Below are 27,803 nucleotides of genomic sequence, written 5' to 3'. Positions count from 1 at the left end.
GAATAGCAGCACTTCCTCGAGTGCAGCTACTCTAAGACCTCATTTGAATTTCTTTGATCGTTAGATATGTGTGAGCTATCTTAGGTTTGACACATCAGGTGGAGTTTTCAATATTAAAATTCACAGAAAACCTTCACTCATAAAGAAAAACAAGAAATCCATCAGACTGTAAGAACAACAGATTTTAGTGAATGTCAGACCAGCTGATGCTGACAATCAATTCACACTTTGCTACATTTAACACCTATCAGAAACTCATCAAACTATCATGAACAGCAGTTTGTTACAAATATGTTAAAATTACAGTGTGTGGTAGCAGCAGTCAAATTCAAGAATTCAACATTGTCAACAGGTTGATTTCAATGTCTGCTATCGTCACCTAAAACACAACAAAGGCCAGCTACAGAACGGCTGATTGTGAAAGTAAGTTACATCAGTAACAGTGTTACTAAGTCATAACTGGCTACAGTTACTGGTTCATAAATATTCCTTGATCTCTTAGCCGCCCATATCGTATTAACAGCTTGGGTCAAAAAAAATCTTTCTATATCATCTACTTGGTACTTGGTTTCCATTTGATTTGGTGTATTTCAGGTATTACAGGCTAATCATCATACATAGATACGCAAGACCTAATTGTTTCCATAATCTACAATTATTGTTCTAATTATACAACAGATCTCTCATCTTCTAACTGATTCTAATTGATTTGTATAAAAGTTGTCCACCTGCTTAAAAGTTGTCCTTCTGTATTAAAAGTAAGAATGTATTTCTTCCATACATACGCTAGCAAAAAATAGATTTTTTTTTTCTTTTTAAACAGAAACCCATTTATTCAAAAAAGGAGGCGGATGATTGTTGCACCAAAGTGTCGTCTACTGATCCAAAATGCGTGTTGGATCCTACTTTATCTTTTGATAAGGTTCACTGGAAAATTATTCTGGGAATCATATTTTTTTCCATGCATGTCTAGATCGAACTGCATTTTTAAACAATATGAACAGATTTTCCTTGATTTCACAAACATTTTAGACACGCTTTGGTCAACACTGTAAAACGCATATTTAGATTAGAGCACTTTTCCAGAATTGTCCATTATTGCAGGAACTGTAACCTTGAGATGATGTTAAAATGAGCAACTTGTTTTATTCGGGGCAATTTAATGCAGAAACTGGGCAGGACTAACTTATAAGAAACAAGAAAAGTGTGAAAACAGGAGAAGGAATGTTTGATTTTTGCTTTAAATAAGGCAGGGTGGCTTTAAACATTCCAGTTAATGTCCCAGTAGAGCGGGGCTGCTTTCTCTGTGGCTGTACCCATGGCCTCCTCGCGCTGCTCAGCATGTACGGTAACTAGGTCCTCTTCTTCTGAATGAGCTAAATGTGTAAGGAAACAGGGAAAAAAGAAATGATTGCTGAGATTAAAAGACTGATTTACCATATTTTTAGGACTTTTTTCCATGTAAGCTGCTTTAGATTAGTTTGCTCTCTATAATCTTTGTATAAATGAGCTTCCTGTACTCAGCTGACACTCCTACAGCCTCATAATTAGGGATGGGTATCCCACTGTTTCAATTCCTTGGAATTGTTTGCCATTTTTGCAAAGGATTCCCTTATCAATTCCAGTCGCCCCAAATGACGTCACCACATTGCGGAGCATCATTTACCTGGCAGGAAACATGGCGGCTCAAACGCTCAAAAGTTTGATTATGCTTTACGAGAACGGATGACATCAGGGCAACTTGCAATACTTGTAAAGTAGATATTTCATTTAAGGGAGGAAACACTACGAATATGCAAAAGCATTTGCTCACAAAACACGCGATGACCTTAAATGAATGTCATGTTTTTAATTCCACTCCGGACTCGTGAATCTCAACCCAGCAGCAGCGGTAACGTTTGCACGTCCTCTCCCGTTAATGTGGCAGGTAAATAATCAACTAACAGTGCATATTATGTTAGCGCGATCTGCCTTATTACAAAACCTGCCATTACTGTGCATTTAGGTGACCATGATGAGAGAGACAGACAGAGTCTGGCTCAGATGCTGGCAGTTCTCGCTGCAGTCTACCGGTAGCATCTCCTTTCAGGCCAGGGTAGACGAATGTCACCGAGCAGTGACTAAGTTTGTGCTTAAAGGCTTGCACCCATTTGCCACAGCAGATGCCCCCGATTTTCGGTAAGTGAATGTGTTTAATTGTAGGCAGGGACATTACTGGATATTCTTGTGTAATTGCTACAAAATAATTTATGTTATACTTTGTTATTGCTACAGAAGAATATTTATTTTATTATTTTACATTTACAATTTTTTTCCTGGGGACCCTGTGACACCCCATTGAAGAGCCACAGGCTGGATCTCTTAAGATCTCACTGTTGGGTTTGTAAGGCCATGTTACTCCTAAATTTCTATCTTATTCAAAGAGAAGATATAAAACAAATTTCTAAGCTATTCGACCTTAGTGTTCTCCTTTTTAAAAAAGAATCGATAAGAGAATCGATAAAGAATCGAATCATTAAACAGAATCGAAAATGGAATCGGAATCGTGAAAATCTTATCAATACCCATCCCTACTCATAGTGGACAGTCTCAGCTGAATCTAAGATATTCTTTCTTGCCCAAAGTTGGTATGTTCAGTACACCTTAACACCTGCAGACACTTTCTTTTAGTCCCACTCTTGGCCATTATGTCACGTTACTTCTTGTACTACAGAGGTCAATACATGCATGTCTGATTTTCTATTATATTGTTCACTCAGACTGAAAAAATATCTTTTTTAGGGACTAAAAATAGAGCAATATTTCACTGATCTGATATCTGAAGATATTCTGTTGTAAGGCTTTTAGGTAAAAAAAATATCATAAAAGTGCTTTTGTATGTAATTTACATTATAGTCACATATTACATTGCAGAAGCACGTGACTGTTTTATAGTAATAGGTGTAACTAATCATGCTCAGACATATGATGGACTTACTTGGCATGCAGGTAATTTGAGGCTCTTCCCACTGGCCACCTGGCAGGCATTTAATGACAGGATTCATTTTCTGGACAAAATCCTCTTCACAGTAGTATCGCACTTTGGTGTTTGTCTCGTAACGCAACCGCTTTTTCCCAAACACCTTGGCATGGGGAACATGGGGGGGCTCACCACAGGAGGCTGTTGGAAACCACTTTGAGTCTTAGATCTTTACTCTTTTTTTTTTCTTTTTTTTTTTAGAAAAGGAGTTTAAAAAAGAAGGAATTAGGGGAGATTAAAATGAGGTGAACTCACTGACGCCCTTCTTGCAGGTGTATGACAAGTGGTAGTTGCATGGCACGTCGCTCCAGCGGCCTCCATCATGCCACACCATCACCGCACAGTCCTCACCAGACAGGAAGTAGCTGTCAGGCTGCCCTTTGTACCAGTTTTCATAGAGCTGACAAAGAGAAGTGAGCAGATTTGAAATTACATAGTAATCTGGTTGATTGTGCTCTCATTCTCACAGTCATAAATCAGGTGACTAAACAAACCAAATGTAAGAAAATCATGTTAAACAGCTGATAAATCCTCTGAATCTCAAACATGTCAGGTCAAAACTAATAAAACTCACCAGTGGGTTTCCATCTGACCAGCGGAAATCTCCCTCAATGGTTCTGTCATTTAGTCCAATCCACTGATATTCTCTGTATTTTTCTAAAATTAGCATAAGAATATATGTATTATATATATTGTTTATTAAGTCATTGCACTTTTTTAGGACAATTTGTAGACAGTTTTCTGTTTGTTGCCTTTTTTTTTTTTCAAATTAGTAAACCCTATTTTTACTTCTGAGAAACACTGCCACTCTAAGATGCTCGTCTTATATCCAATCACCTTTTGCCAATTAACCTAATTAAATTATGTTTGTCCAGCTGTTTCTGTGTTGTACTGTGAATAATGCACTTTATGACATTTGCAAATCATTCTGTTTTTATTTACATTTTACACAGCATCACAACTTTTTGTTGTGATAAAAAAAATGCTTCATGTTCCCAATGTAACATTTATCCACAGCATGTAAACAATATACTAATATATTTTCACACTTAAACTGTTTGTCAGCAACAATAATTTGAATTAAAGTATGTTTTGTGAGAAAATTATGAAAGAAAAAAATCTTTTGTGGTACACATTCCTGCTTTAAAGTTCTCTGCTGTTTTGGGAAGCCGGCTGCTTTTCACATCCTTACATAAGAGTATCAGTTAATAGGATCAGTGCCCACTGCCTGCCGAGCACAAGGAGCCGCCACCACAGCGATGTCAGATAACGATGTCATCGCCCCTTAGCAAGACAAAATACCAACAGCAGCTGTGAGTCACTGCCATGTTCTTGGAAAGAAAAACAAATTCCAAGTGATGAAAGACACGAGAGGTTATTGTTGTGTCTTGTCTGGAGAAAATCTCAGCGTCTCGTTCCTAAAACAAACTCATGACTTTTCATTTTTTAACAGTTTGACTCATGTTGAAGCATGAAAAGTGACTGGTTTGACACCTGCCTCTGCATGGCAAGGCACAAAACCCAACTGCACAAAACCCAAAGAGAACTCAGCTATTAGAAACAACAAAATTCATACTGTCCTTTGATTGGGAATGTGACTGTTTTTTACAATGAATTTTAGATTTTATGCGTGGAGAACAAAATATATTATGCATTACTGACCACTGTGCCAGCATCTACCAACGTTTCTCCACCTCGATTAGTGTTGTTTGTTACGTTGTGATGTGTCATATCGTGTCGTGTTGTGTTATATGTAGTGCCGACGTAGGACAGTTTTTCCAATTTCATTGTACTACTGTACTATGTATGACTGTGCAATGACAATAAAGAGTTATCTTATCTTATCTTATCTTAGGTTACGGACATTTGAAACAAATGAACAAAAATATTTGTACTTATTTCAGTAACTAAACTTAACAAGTACCATTAAGTTTTTCATGGGAGCAACCCTCATACTCAACTCTGCTGCTCAACCCACACATGCGGGGAAATAAACAGGTTTTCCAACTGTATAGGACTTACTGCCACAAAGCATTATTACAACAAAGAAATAAATGACCAAATACATACTTTCTTACTTTTTGTGACAGGTTTATTTTTTAATGTTGTGTAATTCAGTGTATGCTTCTTAGACATGAATTGCATTTTTCAAGTAAGTATTTCAAAGCTTTGCAAGATTACCCAGTGCAAACATTAAAAATATACAGACAATCTAAAACTTTGTCATCATTATTTGTGTGATATACTTGACGTTTCTTCAGCTTCAAGAAGTAACATTTAACTCGTGCAGTCAAATGATGTTTTTGCTTCCTGATTACAAAATCTTTGATAATCATATGAGTCACTTGAGTCATGTTTTACCATTGATGTAGTCCTGCTCCTCAGGAGTCATGACAGAGAGCAGATGCCCGCCGCACATCCGACAGTGCTGCTCAGCTGCCTCCCAGCTCTGCCGCTTGCTAAAATGACGATAACAATATCCTTGAAATTTCTCCCAGCCTGGCTCACACATCTCCAGGTCTGAGACAGAAGAAAGGACAGAAAAATATCAAGAAATGTATTAAGTCTGAATAAGTAGAAAGGTTGGCTTATGTTTGGAAGATTGTACATCTGTATTTTATGGTGCTATACCTTTCTGGCAAAAGTCTCCTCCATAACCAGGTAGACAAAAGCATCTTAACGATTCACCGTCAACACAAGTGCCTCCATTCAAACAGGGATTCTCCAAGCAGGAGTCTGTAGATATGAGAAATGACAGTTATAACAGAGATCCAGAAATATTTCAGATGTGTGCATTATTCTGTATCTGTGAAACTAATATTTATGAAATTAAAAAAAACTGCATACTTTATTCATTGTATTAAATTGTCAGAGTCCATGTATACAAACATTAATTTCCCAGCTGTTTTCTATGTTAATGGGGATAAAATTGCATATATGTGTCTTATTTTATTGACAATTATACAACTTATTGCTTAAAAACTCAAAATACACTTAAAAAAAGGAACAGATTATAAAGATAAAACTGCTCAATTGACTAGTAGGCTGTCTGATTTTCAAATGTAAAACCCCTTCAAAGACACACCAGCAGAGGGAGCTGTTGCCTCAAACATGGTTTCTCCAAATTAGTTTCCAGTATTTACTCTGTTAGTCAAATTTTAATATTGCAAGTCATTTAATGTCATTTTAAAAATGGGTTTCTTTTTTAAAAGAAACAAAAACAATCTAACATTTTTAATTCCCTGAAGTGATCCTGCACATTAAGAAAGAACATCCTTCATTCCAGACTTACACATGAAATACAATATTTGAACTATAACTACAACAAAATCAACTCAAGGGATTTATGAGTCCGTGATGACATGACCTGGCTGTTCTTTACACTAAAATAACGAAATTATGTAAATAACAAATCTAATCTAAACTAATAACTGATCCATCCGTTGAGTTGCGTCAGCCTGAAGTCTTAAACCAGCAGTATAGGACTGGGCTATTTGATGAAAATCTAATATCGATATATTTTGGGGGGCTCTATCACAATGCACGATATATATCGCAATATGTCTTGAGCCGCAGTGCCCCTGGTACTGGGAGCAAGCAGGAAGCTACAGTTTAACCCTCTGTGCAGTATAAAATAAAACTCCACATTTGGCATTTTCCTAATCACACCTTACTCTTCCCAAAACACTGATAAGCATCAGCTGCTGTTTCTATTTGCACTTCTTTCTGGAGTACAGATACCTGAAAAGCCTCCTTGTCCTGCAGCTGAAACTTTGGCAGCAGGCAGGGAGGCAGCCATGGCAGTCTGCTCGTTCCCTTCAAAATACACAGGGTATATGGTGGGAGCAATGATAGTCATATCACTGTTGTCTGTGGTCAGTGCTGAGCTGGAGATCTCCTCCTCTTCAGGACGCCATGTGCATATTTTAACTGAAGGCTCGTCTGTGCCGGTCACCTCCATACTACCATGGGATCCATGTTCTGCTGAGACATTTCACAACATGTTCACAAGTTAATTTTAAAATCAGACAACAACTTTCTTGGAGTTTGTGTAAGTTGTCTAGCTCTCCGTGAGTAAATAAATATGTGGCTTATTAGAAACAGATATGTCCAGACTTCAGTACAACGCACTATGTAAGACGGTAGAAGAGGTTACTGTTAGATAAACAAAATATTTTTTGTGAAGTATCTAATTAAGACCTTTAGAGGAGACATATTATTCACAATCTACTTTGCCACTGTTGTGTGCATAATTAGGTATCCCCAATGTGTCAAGACACATAAAACATGAGAAAATAATATTTCTTTGATTTCTTTCATTTGGATCAGCAATCATATCTGTGGACCAATAAAATTTGCAGCTGTGGTGGCAAGCACAGCACTCCATCCATAAATAGATATGCCTGAAAAGCAAGAACTCATAAATGAAAGACAAACTAAGGCAGTTTGCCACTGTTACTTCACTGCTACAGCCACCAGAGCATGTCAAATGCTGTGCTTTTGCTGAACGAGCAAAGCTGGGTCCAAGTATTTGGAGGACATTTGAAAAGAACAGAAGATTCATTGATTTACTATTATTTTGATAGAAAATGGAAAATCTTAAGTGTGCCATTACCTTGATAGGCCGAAGATATGCCAAAAGAAGTCAAGAAGCAGGTTGCAAGTTTTTGCTTAATAGGTTAATAGGGCACAAAGTCCTGCTGTTAGAGTGATGTTACCAAGGACGAATGACCCTAAGGTTCATTGATGCTTAGATAGAGTGGCATATGCAGTAGTCACATCCACATGAATGCCAGTATCTGAACTGTCAGAGCAGAACATTGCTTGATCTCTTCTAAAAGAGGTTTTCTCATCTACATTTTTTTCTTAGTTTCTTGTGACTGAAATGTGACATATGGTCTAATTAACCACCCAGAAGCCGCTTTCCATTTTTCTATAATAATACTATGTCTCACACATGACTTATGAATGACAGTGATTTCATACAATGGTCACTTAAAAAGTAAAAGTTTGTCATTAAAAGGTTACCATTTCCATCAATGTCAACTGACTCACAGTCAACTGAAGGAGCTGTTACTCCCGTTTGCAGCTCTACTGTGTCTGACAGAGATGTTATTGTAACAAACAGCAGCTCTTTTGGAGTTATAGCTAAAAAACATGTTAAAAAAAAACCCCAACAACAAAAACTGGATGGTACAGGCCTATAAACAAGGGTTTATGAATGATCTGCATGGTTTCTTCAGCTAAAACTTACAATACACATACTGGGAACATGTGCGCCCTACATTTATTTGTTAGAAAGGGGTGTCGGACCCTTTTAAACTTTACCATTAATGGTCCCGGTGTTGATCTCTTGCTCGTTAGAAGCATCATCAGTTTCCTCAGGAGCAGCAGCAGGCTCAGCGCTATATTCTCGATCAGACCGAGACTCCTGTGGTGTGGCAGGAGAAAGCTCAGGTTCCCAATTGGGTGTGAGTGTTAAATGAGGGATCAGAGTGATTTTTATCTCTGAATGAGGTGCATTCGTGCCAGCATCACCATTAACTCCTTCTGAATTGGTGTCCCCTGAGTTTTCTGGGTTTTCTCCTGACGATTTACCTGGTCCTTCTGTGACATCTTTATCGGTCTCCTCTGGTGCAATATTTGTGATATTTTGGGCTGTATGGAGGATAATCACGGAGCTGTCTCCTAATCCCTCCATTTCGGGTTTATCCTGAATGTCGTCCAATGGCTCAGCCCCAGATGAAACGTTGCTTTCTGGTATGTAGGTTATTATCTCTGAACTGGCTTCAACTTCAACAGGAGGAGGAGATAAGGTTGCAGAGATTGGGGATCCCAACAATAAGACAGGTTGGTTTTTTAGAACAGGAGCGTCGATGCTGAGGCCTGTGTCGTCTGAGAAAGTGATGACCTCCGCAGTTGAGATTACAGTTGGAGGGTTGTGTCCACTCTGCTCTGCCAGATCATCTGTTGCCACGTCTCCTGAAGTGCTACTCAATTCCTCAGCGCTATGCTCAATTGGGATGGAGGACTCCGTTACATCTGAGTGGGCTTGAGTAGGATCGTAACCTGCAAACAAAAACAAAAAAATCTCTACACTTCTGAAGCAATTTAGACTGATAATGGGGAAACACAATGCATGGTATAATGCTAAAAACTAGTAAAGTAGCAAAGAAAAGTAGCATTTTGGGTATTGGAAATATAAAAACCGTTTACAGGCCTAGACAGAAAATTGTGTTTAAGATATACATAATGTCACTGTGGGTCATTTGGGCAACTTTTTGTTGGATGCAGATGTGGACAGGCAGGTGGGCTGACAGTACCATTTAATGGTGCTCAGAAATAATGTAGCAGTGTGCAGAACAACATACACACACACAATCTCTACCAGTAGATGAAATATACAACCTTTAGAACTCTAGAAACTCTAGAAAGAGTAACTCTTAATGAAAATAGACTGCCATTTACTCTGAATGACTAATCAAACAATTTAAACTACAGCTCTTATTTAACCATGTACTATTTTTTCTATATTTTACATATTTAACCACATCTAATCCATGGCTAGTTTTAGAATCACTAGTTAACACTTTTGGGAAGAAACCCCCAGACACAGATGGAGAATGACTGCAGCCAGGGTTCAAACCTTCCTGCTGTGAAGGCACAGTGCTAATCACGGCACTACGACCCGTCTTATGGGCTAAATTTCACATTTAAATCTCACTTACTTGAATCAAGGTTTGACTTAGTGACCACTTTGGTTATGGCAGTGGTGTCCAAATCGACTGTCACAGAATGCTCCTGTTCTTCATCTGGAGAATCATCAGCTGTACTTTTATCAAAAGCAAAAGCTGGCATCGGTGAAGTGGCAAGAACATCTGTTACCTCAGTGTGGAGTGAAGTCATTGCCACTGATATCTCCTCAATAGTACCAGTGCTGGCTTCTTCTGGCTGTTCTGAAGCATCATAAGAGGTGCTCACATAGACAAGCTCAGTCACTGAGGCATTTTCCTCAGGGACATATGGAGTGTGGTCCTTTTGCAAAACAGGTAAATCCCACTCTTGATGCACCTCATCAGCTCCAGATGTGGCATTACTAACTGGCACATCTGGATTTTCAGTCATAGAAATATGATGCTCTGTGGGTTCTCCACTTTCTGGATCTGCCACATCAGTTATGGGTATAATGGAGTAATAACCAACTGTAACTACATTATCTGTGTTTGGAGAAGGGGATGAAATTATATACGACTCCTCGTGATCTGTGTCTGGATCCTCTTCGGGTGCTGGCTGATAGGACTCAGGGTAGTTGGCTTTCTTTACCAGTTCCCAAGTGTCATTGGTGGACATGTGCTCTTGGTGATCAGACAGAGGAGTTGCAGTCTGAGGAATGTCTGCTGTCAATTGTGATATTGTCACTGTGTGAGCATCGACAGTACCCTGCTTTATTGGATTTGTAGTCTGGGCAACTCCATCTGTCATTGCTTCACTTTTGCTGACATCCTCCTGCGAGGACGTAGTTACAAAAACAATATCTTGGCCAATATCCTCTGGCTCAGTGGCTAAAACCTGGGGAGAATCTGTGTAGGGGCCATCATCACCTGGAGAAAGAAACATAATTTGAAAAAAAAAAAACTGAATTCACAATATCCTTATGTTTACTGGGATCTTCATGGCAATAAATGTAAAATACCAAGTTGAATTTTACGTAATAAAGCTATATTTCTTTTCTGTCCTTTTATCCATGAAACTACCTACAAAAGCACCGGCACTGAGGGGACAGAATAAACTCAAATAGAAATTACACGACTTGCTCTCTTACTTCTGAAGCAGTAGACATCATGTCGAGAGTGGGTCTCAGGAAAGCCCGTCTGGTTGCTGTATCTGTAAACGGTTCTGACCCCAGGTTCACCACCTCCACAGCGCTCTCTAGGGGTGACAATGGGGTACCGCACACTCCCGTCTGCCAGCCACCCTGGGCTGCAGTGATTTAGTCCGTCATTCCAAGCTGCATAAAGCTGAGCAGTGGTGGCCAACTCTGCACCATGACTGAGACAGTAGGCCTTTGCCTCACCAAAGGTGAAACGCTGGGGGGTGGAGCCATGGAACACCTCACCTTTCAAACAGAGAAACAATAATGTTGACATGTTACTTTTGCTACATTTTTACTAGTGATGTGCGATACCACTATATTTCCTTTCCGATCCGATACCAAGTAAAATTCAGGGTGGTATCGACGATACTGATCTGATACCGATACTCTGTACAAAAACTTAATGCTTCATTGTATTTCATAATACAATATATAATTGTATTATGTAATTGTAATAATAATATAATAATATAGCTTCATAATGATTACAGGACATCAGACTACTTGTTCTTATTGCTTAATAATGCAGAATTATCATATAGAAATTCAGTTCGACTCAACATAAGCTCATCATATTCTGTGATATGATTTACTCTGAGGTGTTTGACGAGGTCAGTGGTGTTGCCACAAAACCTCACTGTCTTGCCACATATATCGCAAACCATGTCTTGGCTGTTTGTGGCGGTAAAATACGTCCACACATAAATCAGTTTACGCTCAGCTATTGTTGCGAGTGCGCACGACAGGGGCTGTAACACATTTATACAGCCATATTTCGCATATGACTATGAAAGGTGTAAGAAGTAGTTCCTTCCAATTTAGACGATCTGAATGATATAGTTTCTTTTCACTGTGTTCCTGTTGATGAAAAACTACAAATTTACCCCAAAGTACTAAAATATGAATATTTTAATATGAGAATCGATTCTAGAACATAAATTGTTGGTATCGGAAGAAGATCCGCACACCACTAATCTTTACATACTATGTCTAATAAAGCGGGCAATTGCCATAAAGGTATTTTTGATCATTAAGGGTTTCAAGGCATGCTTTAAGTGCAACTAGGCGGCGATATGCTTGCTCAGATTTAGCAAAAGTTTTTACCAAAGTTTTAAGAACCCCAGTGATCCTCTAAAAATAAATTGTTACTAATCATAGAAATCGCTTTTATGCTAAAAGGAAAGAAACAAGCAGGTTTTACACATTTAACACATCACAGAACCATATCATATTACTGAATCTGCAGTTTTTAAAACTGGTGACAAAATATACAAAAAGAGTACAAAAATAAGACACAGGTTTTATCATAAAATACATTTAACATTAAAAACTTGTGAAATGCATTTTACAAGTTTTTAATAGTTGTATTACCATGAATATTCTCCACATAGCAGTACACGTCATATAGCTCATCGGGCTCTAATAGTCCATAGTTCCTCACTCCTGGCAAGCCATCCATGTCTCCAAAACAGCCCTCTCTTGGCATCTGAATGGGGTATCTGTGGATGGAAATGCCAAACATCACTGAAGCACCTCTTCTTCTCTAATGGCAGCACTCTAAACATGGCACTTGTGTAAGTACATTTGTGAGTAGGTCTTGAAGAGCTGAAATGTCTGGTTTGAGATCAGATGAGTGACTCTCAGGTACTTGACAATCTCTGTGTTATAATGTGGAGAGCATATCAAATATTAGCTATCTGAGTGGAGCACTATCATCCCCCGAATGACTGACCTCTACACTAAATGCTCTTTTTTCTACATAGAAAACAACAAGTCAATCTACAATGTCAGGCCTGATGTTTGTTTGGAGCTGAAGAAAGGATTTGGATTGATTGCAAATGTACGCTGAAAACAACCTTGAATTAATTCACATAAAATGCTTAAAAGGCCAAACATTGCCAAGTAATGTGCCCTGTCCTCTCAGGTCCTCACCTCACAGAGTGGTCTGAGAGCCAGCCTGCATCGCACTGCTCATATCCGCTGTTATAAGAAGCAAGTAGCTGCTCTGGGGTAGCGATGTCAGCCCCGATGTCCTCACAAGCCTCTTTAGCCTGCTCAAAGGTAAAAGCGTAGCGGCTGGATGCATCGCGGTAGTGAAACACCACACCTGCAAAAAAAAGAAAAGCTTTGTGAAATCTGTGCAGATCTTGTAAAACATGTAGTACTAAACAAGCACTCACATAAACAGATATCACAAAGAAAAGTACATTATTGCAGAGCACATTATCAACATGATAAAATCAAATCATAAAATTATAAAAAAAATATAACTTAACTAACTGCGATAGAATGCACTTTGCAGTTTAATCTTTTGACTTAGCTTTAAGATTCCTGTAATGGTTTCATTACTCCATCAGTGGCTGTTCCAAAACATAAGTATATTTAAGCGTAATTGGCTTCAGCTGAGCATATGCTGCTTGGCTACATGCTGAGAATGTCACCACTTAAACAAAAGATGGGCTGCATGTTGTATTCACCGTGATTGGGATTCGTCTTGTATATTAGAAGGGGACATGAAACGCTATACATATAAAGGCTAATATACACCATTGAGCCTGCTCTTGAAAAACAGACATAGGTGTAACATTGTCTGTGAAGCTGGATTTAAGAAATAAGTGCTTAAAGTTTTAAAAACATGTTTACGACCATCTTGTGTCTGTGAGTGTGTCATGACATCATGTGTTTGGTTGGTTGCGGCTAACAGACTTAGTTTAAGCTAAATAGTGATAGAATCAATACCTCAGTGGAAAACAAGGACTAATGTAAGTCTATTAGCCGCAGCCAACCATTCAACCACATGACGTCACGTCCCCTACTGACAGAAGACAGCAGTAAACTTTGGCTTCAAGGACTTTTCCAGCTTTAATCCGGCATTACATCTATGTCGGTTTTTGAGAGCAGGGCTCAGTGGTGTATATTAGCCTTTATATGTGTAGTGTTTCATGTCCCCTTTAAATTAATTAAATGGAATCTGAAATGAATTCCTTTCTTCTGTTAACTACAAGAAGAAGTTGGTTTATTTCCTTAAATTTACATCCCAACAGCCCAACCTTATTGTGACCTTAGTGAGCAATACAATGGAATTCTTGTCATTATTTAATGCAAACTTCGTGAAACCAGCATTCAGAGCCTGATATATTAGCTCACAAATTACTGTGGTCAGAATATCCATATTGTATTGCTTTGAGAGGGCAAAGTCATTCATCACACATGCTGAAACTGTGCATACTATTGATACAGAAACAGGAGAGAAACAGCAGCTTTTCTTTTGTTCTTTAGGGAACGGTTGACCTTATTCCTTTTCATCGTATTGACTGGGACACTTTTCTTTGACTCGGAGTCAAGACACACCTGACTTACACGACCGACTCACTCATACCTGGGCAAGGCCATTTCACTATTTTACTAAGTCATTGTGACATTATTGCTTGTGGAATAACTACATGATGTGGTTCGCTCTGTTTATTTTAGTACGAAAGGTGGCACGCATTGCTTTTTTGTCTGTGTAAAAAAGTTGTGCTTTGAAAAGCATCACGCACAGCAAAATGCACTAAAAAGACATTGAAGGAGATTTTGCCATTCATCTAAAAGAATGTTGATATTTATTTGAAAAGGGAAGGTGAAAAACTTTCAGGTCGCTGAAAACATCTCTTTACATAAAGTCAAACTCCACTACAGGCCTGTTAAATAAACTCCCAGTGCACAGATTTCTTGATAACAGCTAGATATAAACTCCAAATCTGCTAAACTTTCACCTCTGAACCAAAGTTAACCTGATTCTAGCCTTAAATGATTGGAATTATGTTGAATTCAATCGTTCCCTGTAGTGTTTCAGACTAAAGACCAGATTTAGCCCAGAAAACAACATTCATGGACAAGTGATGCTGGAGGTATATCTGTGTAGTATCTATCATTATACTGTTAACAGTAGGAACATTTCACAGCTAAACAGATAAAAACAGATGTTTTAAATCTCAAGTAGCAAAACCTTGACCATCAGATGTATAAATAAGTCAGTTTCTAATAGATTCACGACTATCATTGATAGAAATTACATTTGCGTGTTATTCACTGTGTGAAAGCAACTAAGAGTAAAGTTTCTAAAATGATTCCGAACTCACTGCACATGTTCATAGTATTTGGTCCATGGCCATTAATTCATAAACAATTTAAGTGTAGCTTAATTTTAAAAGGGAAATTCTTAGTATGTTCATTTATTGACCACATTATATTATGTTGTTGACTGACAGTCTGATAAAAAAAAAATATATATATATGTCTCACCTTTGACCTTGACCTGCACAACATCATTAGCATCCTCGAGACCTTGCTGCACCTCACAGCGGTAAAAACCAGTGTCATTCTGCCTCACGCTCTCAAGACGCAGGGTGAGGTCAGCGGGGGAGTAGGCATAGTTGAACAGAGAGGCCCGTTCCTTGTAGGCCTCACTGACCCTCACTCTGTCACCACGGGCCACCAGGATCTCTGTCTCCATGCCATGATTCAGGATACTCCATTTAATCCGGGGGACAGACAGCACAGCATGGCGACCATTGGTAGAGGGGGATGGCGGCGGGTGTGCCAGAGACACCAGGCAGGGTAAAGTCAGAGAGCCACCGAGCACCGCAAACACAGGTTGGGTGGCTGGGATGGTTACATGGAGAAGCTTCGAATCATCTGAGAAGAGGCAAGCTTTAAAGTAACAAGCGACCTTTTGTAATGCACTCTAATTTTTTATAAGAATCAGATGAGAAGGTCAAGACCACTGTCATGTTTGTGTGTTAAGCACAGACATAGAGTCGGAGCAGCTTTAGAGCTCCCAGTTTGTCCCTTGTTGCCTGCAACAAAGAAAAACTGACTGACTGGGTTGCCTGCATCTCAGTCTTTTCCCAGCATTGTCTTCCATCACCTCTGTATGTCTTCCTTTACTACATCCATGAATCTTCATTATCCTTTGCACATATCCAAACCCTCACAACCATGCCTTTCTAACTTTCTCTCTAAAATGCTCAACCTGAGATGCCCCTTATATATACATTCATATCTGGTCACTGTACAACTCTGCTACCTTTAGTTTTACCTCCTGTCTTTTTGCTACCATATCCAAACTAGGCATCATAGTGTAGGTCTCACTGCCACCTTCTAAACTGTCCTTTTTCACACTTGCTGCTATCCTTCTGTCACATATCACCCTTGACACACTCTCTTCTTCACCTCTTTTATGCACCGGCTGACCCCAGGCACTCATTCACCTTCACTACCATGATCTTTGCATTATCTACCACTGAAGCAGTAGAGAGCAGTGATGTGGCTGTAGTGAACACATATTTCAAGGTGGATTTGGGGGAAAATGAAACTAGGCATAGGGTGACCTTGGACGGGAAGAAGAGGTAGTGAGTGAAGGTAGATCCAAGAATGAAATGGTGGAAGTTGAAGAAGGAAGAATGTGGCAGGGAATTCAAGGAGGAAGAAATTGGGTGATATGGTAGAGTTACCAGATGCATGATGAAGGAAGCTGCCAAGATGGTGTTTTGTATATCCTATGGACAAAGGAAAGTGGATAAGGAGACTTGGTGATGGAATGAGAAAGTACAGATAAGCATTGAATGGAAGATTTTGGCAAAGAAAAAGTAGGATAGTCAAGGAGTAATTCAAGGCTGTGGTTTACAGCAAATAGAGAGGTGGTAAAAAAATGAAAAAGGCTTATAGTGATTTGTATGTGAGGTTGGAGACTAAGGAAGGAGAAAGAGACTTGCAGCATTTGGCTAGATAGAAAGACTGAACTTGAAAGGATGTGCCGGAGGTTAGGATGATTAAAGATATAGGTGGTAACATACTAACAAGTGAAGAGAGTGTATTGAGAGTGTTGAAGGAGTCGTTTGAGGAACTGAGGAATGAAAATGAGAGAGAGAATAAGACAGATGGAAAAAACGGTTCCAACAAAGCAAGTGAGGGCAGCTTTGGAGAGGTTGAAGACTAGGAATGTGATTTGTCCAGAGGACATGCCTGTGGTGGTATGGAGATGTCTTGGAGAGAGCGTAGTGGACTTTTAAACCAGATTTCTGAACACAAATTTGGAGAGTGAGAGGATACCTGAAGAGTGGAGAAGTGAACTGATACCGATTTTCAAGGACAGGGGTGATGTACAGCGCTGTAATAACTACAGATGGGATAAAGTTGATGAGCCATATCATGAAGATATGTGACAGAGGTGTTAAAGCTAGGTTAAGCAGAGAGGTGACGATCAGTGAGCGGTAATATGGCTTCATGCATTACAGATGTGATGTTTGCTTTGACAGGAGCTGCGCTGTTTCTTTGTGTATCTAGTGAAAGCATATGATTGGGTGCCAAGAGGGGAACTGTGGTATTGTGTGAGGAAGTTAGAAGTGACAGAAAGGTATTTGAGGTTGGTGCAGGACATGTATGAGGACGGTGAGACAGTGCTGAGGTGTGTGATAGGAGAGACAGATGAATTTCAGGTTAGCACGAGATTACATCAGAAATTGTCTCCAAGCCCTTTCTTCTTTGCGATGGTGATGGACAGGCTGACAGATGTGGGCAGGCAGGAGTCTCCGTGGACTGTGATGTTTGCGGACAATGATGTGATTCAGTCACTGGTAAGTTCAAAATCAAACTCTGGTGGGTAAAATATGAAACATGGCTGAGGTTTTAAATAACAGTGTCGGTGTCCAAAGCAGAGGAAAGTTGACTTAAAGAGAGGGAGACATTACATTTAATTCATGTTTGTCAGACAGTGGATGAACCAAGGGTGTGCACCAAAACCCAGAAGGAAATGTGAATCACATAAAATTACTCTAGAAGAGCCCAAGAATAAGAAAGAAATGAAACTAGAAATGAGCATAAAAGGTCAATTTTAATTAGCTATTTCTTGGGTTATTATACATACTATTCATTGATGACAATTGTGTAAATATTTGTGTTTTAGTAATATTATATAAATTAGGGACACACAAACATGGCTCAGCCACTTCTCTTAAACGTAGACACAATGATGTTTCAACAAAATCTAATGTTAGCTAAATACAGTTACAGCTTTCATCCTGATGATGGTACTAGATGAAAAGTTAAGGGATTGCCTGTTGATATACAAAATGAGCCATTTGATTACTTTTTCTTTAATTTTCTTATTCTTTTGCTGACACAACGAAAGAGCTACATTTACATAGCGGCATCAATTAACCTTGATTTTTAGCTGGAACACTCAGATACCTTTGAGCATGGCTTCCACAGGGTGCATGTCAGCAAAAACAATAGATGACATCAAATGATTTAAGAGGACCCTACTGCCCTAAAATGTTAGAGGTCAGGTGTGATTTAATGAAGCTGTGGATGTCAGTAGTGGATGGCAGTGGTGAAAGTGACGGAGATAGAAAGGGAGAGGTGCATACCAGGCTCATGGAGGGAAGTAGAGGGCGATAGCAGGACAAAGAAACAGATGGCGCACAGCAGCGCACGCAGAGGCACATCCAGCCTGTGGGTAAAAGACAAGAAAGGAGACAGAGGGACATAATGTGTGAACCTGAATATGACAAGGAGTTCTCCAGTTTGAACAACATGTCTTTTAGGCATACTACTTCCTAATACCCTATCTTCACTTTCAGTTATAGTACCCAGTGCATTAAATATAAATCCCTTTTCATCAAACAAACAAAGAAAAAATTCTAATTAAATTAAAAAAAATAAATGATGAGTTGAAGTGCAAAAGAAGCAAAGGTTCTGTCACAGGAAGGATTATTGTCATTATTTTTCTTAATAAAAACAAATAAAACATATTTTTTGTGTTACAATATTGTGAATTAATCTAATGCTTTACATGTTATCATTTGTTTCTCAATTTTTGTCCAAAACCTGCTAAAATACATCACTGAGGCTTCCCAACAACAACAGTAAAAACAGATAACTCTTCTCTCTGGATGATGTAACATTCAGAGCTACTTAGGTGCTTGCATGTCTTTGGTAACTTCAATTTCACAAGCCGATGAAAAGCCTTTTTTTTTTAACATTGACACTTTTTCAGTTTTCTTTCTTGTTTCTATTTTGTTTGTTGTTAGGTTTTTATTTGTTACTAAAAATGACAACTGCAGTCACCCGTTTTTGAAAGGGTCAAACACTTTTGATGTCAGCCGCTGAAATGCAGCTTTTAAAGAACTACAAAACAGTGTGAACTTGACTTCTTGTGCCAATAATGCAGCCTCACTGAAAAACTTGAAGGCAACTTTTTAGAGTGCACTACTTTTATCCTTTTTTAAGCATTCTTGGTTCATGACATTGTAGACAGCTGCAGCTGCTGTTCCACAACACCTGACAGCAAGTATCTGCAAATATGAGTGTCTCACTAAGGAGAGAATAAAAAAGACACGCACTGATTTGAGAGATTCATCAAACTCAAAGCAGACAGGTAGTGACACCTGCTTTCATATCATGTTTAAACTGTCTAATAAAGCCAGTGAGCGGATAACATGAGCATCTTTGCAGGAAAAAATGAGAGAATGATGAGCGTAGCCATCAAAAGTAATGCTGATACAACCACAAAAGATACAATTTAGAACACTGCAGATAGGAAACACAAAGGACTTTTTATAATATTATTAAAATAACACCTTCAAGAATAAACTAAAAGCCACGAGAGGCTAAGACTGGGCCTGCATACTTCAGTGATGCATTCTCCAAGAATAATGATTCACTGAGATAGAACAGCTTCAGCTGTTTCACCTTACTGACTTTTAGTTAATGATTTCCAGCTTTTTTCATTACTTTAGCTAGCCAGATTCATTGTGTTTATAACTAATAGTTTTATTTGTTTACTCTAAGAAAATGATTTTCAGCTGTTAGCCATGCATTTAGTGAAATGCTTCAACCATTATTTACAATTTCTGACTACATTTTCTATTGACTATGTGGGAAAAAGAATCATGCTATTTGTGGATAGAATCAGAAAATACAGAAAAACAGAACAAATTTATTTATTATTTAGCTCATGATATTCATGGGAAACTACACCCAGGTGTTCTGAGAAAAAAAACACAACCTTGAGTCATGATAAATAATATTAAAACAAGTAGTTGTGCAGATTAAATTTTTATATAAATTAATTATGAACAAGTTTGTTCGTGACCGGCTGTCACAATCAAATATTTTCATCAGCACTGTTGTTTGTGTTACTAATTTTTAGTTATATTGGGTAAATATTTTGAACTTGTATGTGTGGGTGTGTGTGTGTACAATTATCATTCTTATTCTTAGTTTGAGCTTGATGTGAGTTTAGTCTTCAAATTACAATTACAATGGCAACCTTCTCACAACCCTTTCGAGGCCTGTTTGAGAGTTAAAACTTGGTTTTAGGGTTAAAGTTAGGATCAATTTTTAACAGACTTTTTTTCAAGTCACGGTTAGACTGTTAGGTGTGATAGTTAAGGTTATTTTAAGGGGCTATGCAATGTATTATGTGAATGAATGTTCCCATAAAGCTAGCTTTTCAAACATACCCGGGTGTTTTCGCTTTTGTGTGTGAGTCTGAGTGTGTGTGAGTCTGAGTGTGTGTAGGAGACAGAGAGAAGGACTGCCTGTGTGTCCTTGGAGCTTTGTGGCTGCTGTGAGTCAGACTTCAGGAGCTGTGGAGTGTGAGCTGAATTCTGATTTCTAGAAAACTCCCCGGAGGGTCAGACTGAAACCCAACCTCCAGCTTAACTAGAGTTACCATTATTAGCACCCGTGTTACCCTGAGCATATTGTCTTTTGCTTTTGGTGTCCTGTTTTCCTTTGTTGTATTTTTTGGTAGTCCTAAGGGTATGTTACACCATTTTATGTTATCTCCTATCTGCTTTTTCTTCACAATGGCAACTAACAAACAAAGTGTGAAAGTCTTTTATCCAAGAGGAAAAGGCCTTTATATTACGAAGAGTTGCAGACAGGCTGCCGAGCTATAATATTACATTCTTTCCTCAAGAACTCGTCATGCAAGTTAAGACCAAAACTCAGTCAGTTATTGATTATACTTTCTACTGTAACAGCTTGTGGCCTTAGGACTTAAAATAGTCTTATAATCTGTTTTTTAGTAAAGAAAAACCTTCATGAGTTTGTAATTTATTTCTAAAGCTACGTTGAGAATAAAAAGCAACAATTAAATTCAAAACCTCTTCTATCTCTTTTTTCTTTTTTTTTTAGTTAGAATTATCAACAGATGGCAGATTATTGGCCAGATGATTCAACCACAACCAAGCAAAAACCGAGCAGGTCACTCCTTCCCACAGGGGACAAAACCTGACAACACTTCGCCGGTGGGTCTGCATTAACGAGAGGTTCAACAGGAGGAAATAAATGAGGCTGAATGAGAGTAAATGGTTCATTCAGACTCTTAGATCTTTTATGCAAGCTCTTTTTACAAGTTGCCTGTGGAGAGGAGAAGAAGGTGGACTGTCTGTCTGCCTTAGCTGAAGATGAATGTGCAACTCTGGAATCAGACAGTTGTGTCAGTGAACGTTTCCTTTTGACTGAAAGGAGTATTAAACACGTGATGACGAGAGAAACTGAAGTTTGTTTTATAGTCTCAGCAGAGACAGACTTCTAATCAAAACAGGATTAATAAATAATCGCTCAAAGGCTCTTATAATGGACAAATATGAAGGCTTTGAAGGCTTTGAAGGGAGAAATGCCACATGGGATAAAGCTGGCCGTTCAAATCAATTTAACCGAACAGAGATTTAGACTGACAGGTACCGATATCCACTAAACTTAAATGGGAACGGGCTAAAGAAAAGAAAAGTGAAATTCACTAAAAATTTGTCATATGAGAAAGAGTGCCCTTGAGAAACATTTACATGTTACATAAAGATTACCAAAGTACAGCTCAGCACATAAAAAGGTGTGGGTAACAAAATAAATAAATGTAATTTAGACAATTCAAACAAGTTTGATTTTACATGAGTATTTTTATTTTATGCAACTTAATATTTTACCACAGAATTTACACGGTCCCTTCCCCTGCTTTTGTTTAGCGTACATCATCACTATAAAAGAGGGTCTCCAACAGCTGCTCCTCAAGAAATCCCATCTGTCGCTGGCATCAGCATTGAAGCCTGGGCTGGCTTCAGTGTCGATGCCAATTACGAAGCACGATACTCAGTTCTGTCTATTCTATTGCACCAACTATTGCACTTTTTACAAAAAATAAATATGTGGACTGATTGTCTGCTTGATTACCAGCTATAATCTTAAAAAGTTTAAACATAGTTGCACAAATGAAATGCTGATGTCTGATGTCTGACACCTTTTAGTCAATTAGCTTATTTGACTGGCTGACTTCAATATCTCCTGGCCAAATAGATAGAACTCAATTCTATCAATGGGAATTTTGCATATGTAATATTACTAAGTGTTACTGTTAAAGAGTTCCCACATTTGATGAGCAAAGTAACCAAAAGCAGAACACTTTGCATGACACCTTAAGGCTGTCAAAAGCAAATGCATTTCCAATTTCACCCACAATCTTACTGGTTGCTGTTTTTTTTTTTTTTAATATAACTAGGATGTCAACATCTCATCTACAAAACTAGGATTTATTAAATGAGCACAACACCAGCTAGCTTGACTTGCTGATAAAATCTGAGACGCGAGAGATTTAGATGTCTCACATAGAGTATCAATGAATAAAAAGCAGCATACAAATATGAAAATATTGTAAAAACAAAAGAAGAAGAAGAAGAAGAAGTTCTTACACATAAGTATTCACACAAAGAGATATTTTATTAAGATCATTTCAAATTCTAACATTAATAACTTCTATAATAGTTGAACAAGCTTGAGTAAATAAGACAGTAATTGCATCTTCCATGCTCATTTTATTCATCTTCAGGTCACACTGATGTGAAACTTTCTGCAAACTATCAGCTATCTGTCTCCCTCACTTGATAATTCAGCTCCTCTGTGGGCGTAGCCTCCCACCATGACCACATTTCCACAGGGCATGAAGTTTATAGAGACACACAGAGTGAAGGAGAAATAACAAGAGAGAGAGCTCTTTTTTGCCAGGCAATGGATGCATTCTGGTCAACAACAGAAGTGCAAAGTCAGGCATCACAAGTGACTGAATAGTCAGTGACTTCACCTTAAGGGAAATGCAGTGAGGGCCAAGAGAGAGGATGTTTGACCGCTAAGTATGCCAGGAAAGGTCATTTGAGGCTGGAAGGGAGGTAGAGGGGGTGAACTACATTCTTAAGGACTGCACCAGCTTTGTGAGAGTTTGGCCCATTTGTCACTTTACCCAGGATGTGATGAGAGGGCTGATGCTCCAGCAGAAAGCTAAGTGCAGCACACATGCTGACATTTCTGTAAACGGGTTGACTGCATTACTGCATCTTTAGAGCATCAACCACAGTTAAGTGTTTGCAAAAAAGAAGACATTGGAGTTCTGTCATTGTGAATTTCAAGGAAAATCTACCTTTAGAATTACACTAAGCTTGACACACTAAAGGTTTATGACAGCAGTGCTAAGTTTACAATTTTTAGAATTATTTCACACTTTTTCACTTTTTGGAGTTTTTTTGAGTGTTAGGTCTTAGAATACTGCCTCAGATATTTGTAAATTATGTGATGCTCTTAAGTTCATCAGTGCTCCAGCCTGATAAGATTATGAATACGAGGGGTAAAAATTAGCTTCCAAAAGGTGTCTTAGTCTCACCCTTACAGATCGTTTTCACTTTGGAGAAAGAGTTTGTATTTCCCGAAAAGAACTGGAGGAGTTGGCTGAGGAGAGAGCGGTCTGGGCTTCTGTGCTTGGACTGCTGCCCCGGTGACCCAGATCTTTACTGGCAGTACAAAGGGGATGGATGGATTTAGCTTTCCTTAGCTCTTTTATTTACAGTAAGGAACATGCAAATCTACTTATGTTAGTTAGCATCAAAGCTGTAAGCAGAATTTACACAATAGTGAAGATCAAACAATTTTTTCTCTTACTGAATCATATTAAAGCTGTGGTATGTGTGCTTTAGTGACCAGTAGAAGAAGCTACACTTCTGAAAGACACTAGGACCTTGAGTTGTAATACAATCAAAATCAACTTAGAGGTTGTTATTTCATGTATCTATATAATGTCTATTTTACTACTGTAAAATCTATATTTTACTACTGTATTTTTACAGCAAAAACATCCTATTGTAATAGCATTTACAATAAAGTCGCTTTAAATTTTTTTCATTGTACTGTAATTTCATTTGCAAGAATTGTATTAAAAATAAAAACATATTAAAAACGTGTTAACATTTTTTTTACAGTATCTTACTGCTATCTAGCCTCCAGTAAGTTACTGCTGAACTTATGATAACCTGTTCACAGTTTGTTTAAAGTTACTGTCACTTTTTTAAAAAAGTATTTTCATATATATATATTTATGCTAACCGACATCAGAAATTAATTATGAAAAAAGAAGAAGTTTAAACAGAATTTATAAGTACTTTTATTAAAGGATTCGAAAATAATAAATGCAAAGGAACTCAGTAGCACCGAAAGCCTTTCACCACACAGTCTAAAACTGCCTCTTTTTGCTGCTGTCATTCAGATTTAAGAATGGATTCAAAAACTACTTGCCAGCCCATCATTGGTCAAACCTGACCTCCACTGTACCCCTCCATTTTCTCTAAGAAAGGACCCCCACAGTAAACTCCTGTCGCCCCTCGGCAGATCCTCACTACCCCATCCCACCAGTCCCACATCACACCACCTAGAATGGATCAGCCTGCCCATCTCCAGGGGCAACCTGAACACCCCCACCTCCCACCCCGAATAGACACAATCTGACAGGAAGCAAGGAGCAGCCAGGGAGGGCTGGAAGCAAGAAAAACCTCAAAGAGAATAGGGGAGGCAGAAAAGAAGAAAGAGGCTCCATACAGCATGACTGAGTGCTGAGAGAGATGTTAAGTTCACAGGAATGATTTGGAACAGCTCACCAGGCAGCCTCAGGCAGCAGTCATGTCTTGTTAGCTGTTAGCCGCTGACTCTGTGCGCTGGAGGGCAAAACTTTTAAAGCAGTGACAAAAGCCATAAGCTACAAGTCTCTGGGTGTTAGCTACAGCAGCCGTTAGACTTGTGTGAGTTTGTGTGTGTGAGTGTGTTGTAGTCTGTGTGCCACAAGCCGATTAGGCAGATCTGCTGTGAGTTTTAAGGGCTTATGCCTCAGACAAAGTGAGAAAAAACAACAGCACTGGTTTCATTATATACTTTTTGGAAGAGATAGAAACTTGCTGCTGCTTTAGAGAAGCAACACCTTTTGAAGTTATGGGAAAGGGCAGTGAACACAATGACCTGATTGCTTATGGCCCCCACAGAGAGCCAGCTGTATCATCTGTTGCTGAGAGCCCACAACTAATTGATTGAGTTAAAATTTACCCTATTGGAAAACTCCACTCGCCACATGCTTAAATAGAAATTAACAGCAACATTTACATTACATTTACCATATCCACTCAAAAAATGAAAGGAAGTGATCAGATATGCACCAAGATGTAATGCCTTTTACGATTCTAGAATAAAGTAAAGCTGATCAATACAAACAGATTAGCCAAGTCAAACCTTGGTCCTTACATAAAAGTGGTTATATAAACATGGAAGGGTTGTTACATTCTCTAAAATCTATTATGTGCTGGGTTTGTACAGATGCAGTAATTCCATTTGTATAACAGCCATTTCCTTGAGGCAATGTGTGAACATTACATTTAAAGGTCAAAAGAATAAGTTTCTTAGTGACTCCCATATGTGCAGAGCAATCTGCATATCAAATTTAAGTTGATGAGTTTCTGCAATGTTCAGAGATCAAATTGTTGGTCTTAATTTCTCTGCAACAGGTTTTTAAGAACAGTGCGTAATATGGTCTGTGATCGTGTAAGTATGTGAATCAGTATGTAATGGATTTTAACAGCGCTATAAATTGTCTTTCCAGAACTCTGTTGATCTACTGAAACCTCTAAATTTAAACCACTGGATCAGGCTTCACATATAGAAGATGAATAGACAGAAGTAAAAAAGTTCACGGATTATGATACTGTACACTTTAGATGTTCAGAATTTGGAATGAGAAATAGATTCTGTATAAAGGATTGTTGGTTACACAGAATTCAAATGAAGGACTGTTTCTTTTTATTTTTTAGTTATCGAAAAGGTTTGACTTTGGAAAATGAACTTAGTAGTTTGTTAATATGTAAATTGGCCCCTAAAATAAACAGTAGATCTGCATGAGTTCTGGTGCTTTTCTTTTCCCGATTGCAAACGTTCACCTAACTGCCCAAGTTTAAATCAAAGTTTTTTCCATGTGGAACAGTAATAATAATACCCTATTTGAATTCCTATATATGAGACTGACAAGAAAAGACATTCAGTGATGCTGTCTGAACAAGTGCAAGCTGACTTATATTATAGAGAAAGGTATTTTCAATTATTATATGAATATTCAAATTAAGGCCTGTATAAGTAAACAAAAGTGGAGAGCTGCAGGATAACAACCAGGTAACAATTCAAACTTTTCTCATTGAGTGTGAATGTAAACCCAAGATTCAGCACTTTACATAAATGCTGAATTTTGTATTTTTGTATTTGTAATTTCTGATGCAGCACTGAAAATTGATGCATACACTTGTACATTGTGTTGAATATATGTGACGTTTTTACAGCTAAATGAGGAGAAAACACATCTCAAACCTGAACTAATTAACTTTGAAACTGTTTCTCCAAAGAGAAAATAACAAAAAAGGAAATACATCAATAAATAAATAAATTTTTAAAACTTTATTTCTATTAAGGTATTGATTGCATGTTAATGGCACAGTTATTTCCACTGGCTTATACTTTTTTCTTCTTTTTTTTTGTGCCATAATTGATTTATTTACTTACTTACTTACAGGTTACATATATTTATATCTACCAGGTGCAACATAAGGATAACAAATTTGGCTAAATATATAAGACACAAAACCCTGAAAACAAGTAATTCTGCAAGATGGGCATTTCACCTTTGATGCCTGATGCACAATGTGCTGATTCTTTTCCTTCTATTTCTAGCCTATTTTTAAATTGTGCTATCACTACTTTTTTCTTTACAACATCCGATTATTACATCTAGCTCTGCACATGCTATCACTAAACATCTCTGGGGTAACGTTGTGATGCTGAGGTTGTTAAGTGATGCTGTTAGCGCACTACTTTGTATTACCAAGCTGTATCACTCATTGTTCGGCATTTCAAGTGTAACGATCCCAAAAATTCGTTCCATAGAAATGCAAACGGTGTTTCGAAATAAAATGCATGCGTAGCAAGGTCAGAGGCTTAAACAAATATCAAAAGAAGTCGAAAACCTAAAAGCGCGTTTTACACTAATGAAATTCGCAAAACAGATATAAAGGACTTACTTCATGTTTAGACTTCTCGGCTTGGTTTTGCAGAAATTAATCGGCGTCTCTTCTCGAAGAAGCCTCGGCACAGGTGCAGGTGTTTGTATCTATTTCCCGACCGAAATTCCTCCAGGAGTCTCTCACTGCTGAAGCGACTGCAGATGAGAAGTAGAGATTTTCACTCCCGTCCTTCCCCGCCACCAAAATGAGAGGAGGTGGAGAGAGGAGAAACTGGGATGTGAGCACTTTTAAAAGCCCAAGAACTCCCTCCTCCTCCTCCTTCTGCTAAAGAATGAACAAATGAGGATACTTATCATCAGTATCATAAGCGGGTCGTCCCCATAGCCCATAATTTGATGCTGGTAAACTAGTTCATGCATTCATTACATCTATAAGACTATTGTCATTCAGTGTTATCTTTCCCCCCCTAAAAGTTTCCTAAAAAGCCTCCAATTAATCCAAAACGCTGCAGGGAGAGTGTGACCAGGTGCAAGAAAGAGAGGTCATATTTCTTAAA

At 38.3% G+C, this 27,803-nt stretch overlaps 1 protein-coding gene across 3 annotated transcripts; it reads right to left on the bottom strand.

The window, feature by feature from the left end:
* Positions 1–167: 167 nt before the first annotated feature.
* bcan (brevican) lies at positions 168–27,724 on the bottom strand. 3 transcript variants are annotated; one of them, XM_026184373.2, is made up of 15 exons: positions 27,305–27,724; positions 18,302–18,384; positions 15,177–15,569; positions 12,825–12,999; positions 12,264–12,391; positions 10,842–11,135; positions 9,748–10,620; positions 8,348–9,088; positions 6,761–7,003; positions 5,651–5,755; positions 5,381–5,539; positions 3,594–3,676; positions 3,275–3,419; positions 2,978–3,160; positions 168–1,376 (listed from the first exon to the last, which is right to left on the bottom strand). In XM_026184373.2, exons 1-15 carry the CDS (start codon positions 27,307–27,309, stop codon positions 1,261–1,263), a joined length of 3,726 nt encoding a protein of 1,241 aa, XP_026040158.2. In that variant the 5' UTR covers positions 27,310–27,724; the 3' UTR covers positions 168–1,260. The 3 variants fall into 3 exon arrangements, with proteins under 3 accessions (XP_026040158.2, XP_080164218.1, XP_080164219.1); XM_080308092.1 differs by lacking the exon at positions 27,305–27,724 and having other exon boundaries at positions 18,302–19,241; XM_080308093.1 differs by lacking the exon at positions 27,305–27,724 and having other exon boundaries at positions 6,761–7,000; positions 18,302–19,240.
* Between the last annotated feature and the right edge of the window lie 79 nt (positions 27,725–27,803).

Source organism: Astatotilapia calliptera, chromosome 11 (genome assembly GCF_964374335.1).
Source record: "Astatotilapia calliptera chromosome 11, fAstCal68.1, whole genome shotgun sequence".
Taxonomy (NCBI): Eukaryota; Metazoa; Chordata; class Actinopteri; order Cichliformes; family Cichlidae; genus Astatotilapia; species Astatotilapia calliptera.
The sequence above is the reverse complement of the archived record's forward strand: the minus strand, read 5'-3'. Positions and strand labels throughout refer to the sequence as shown.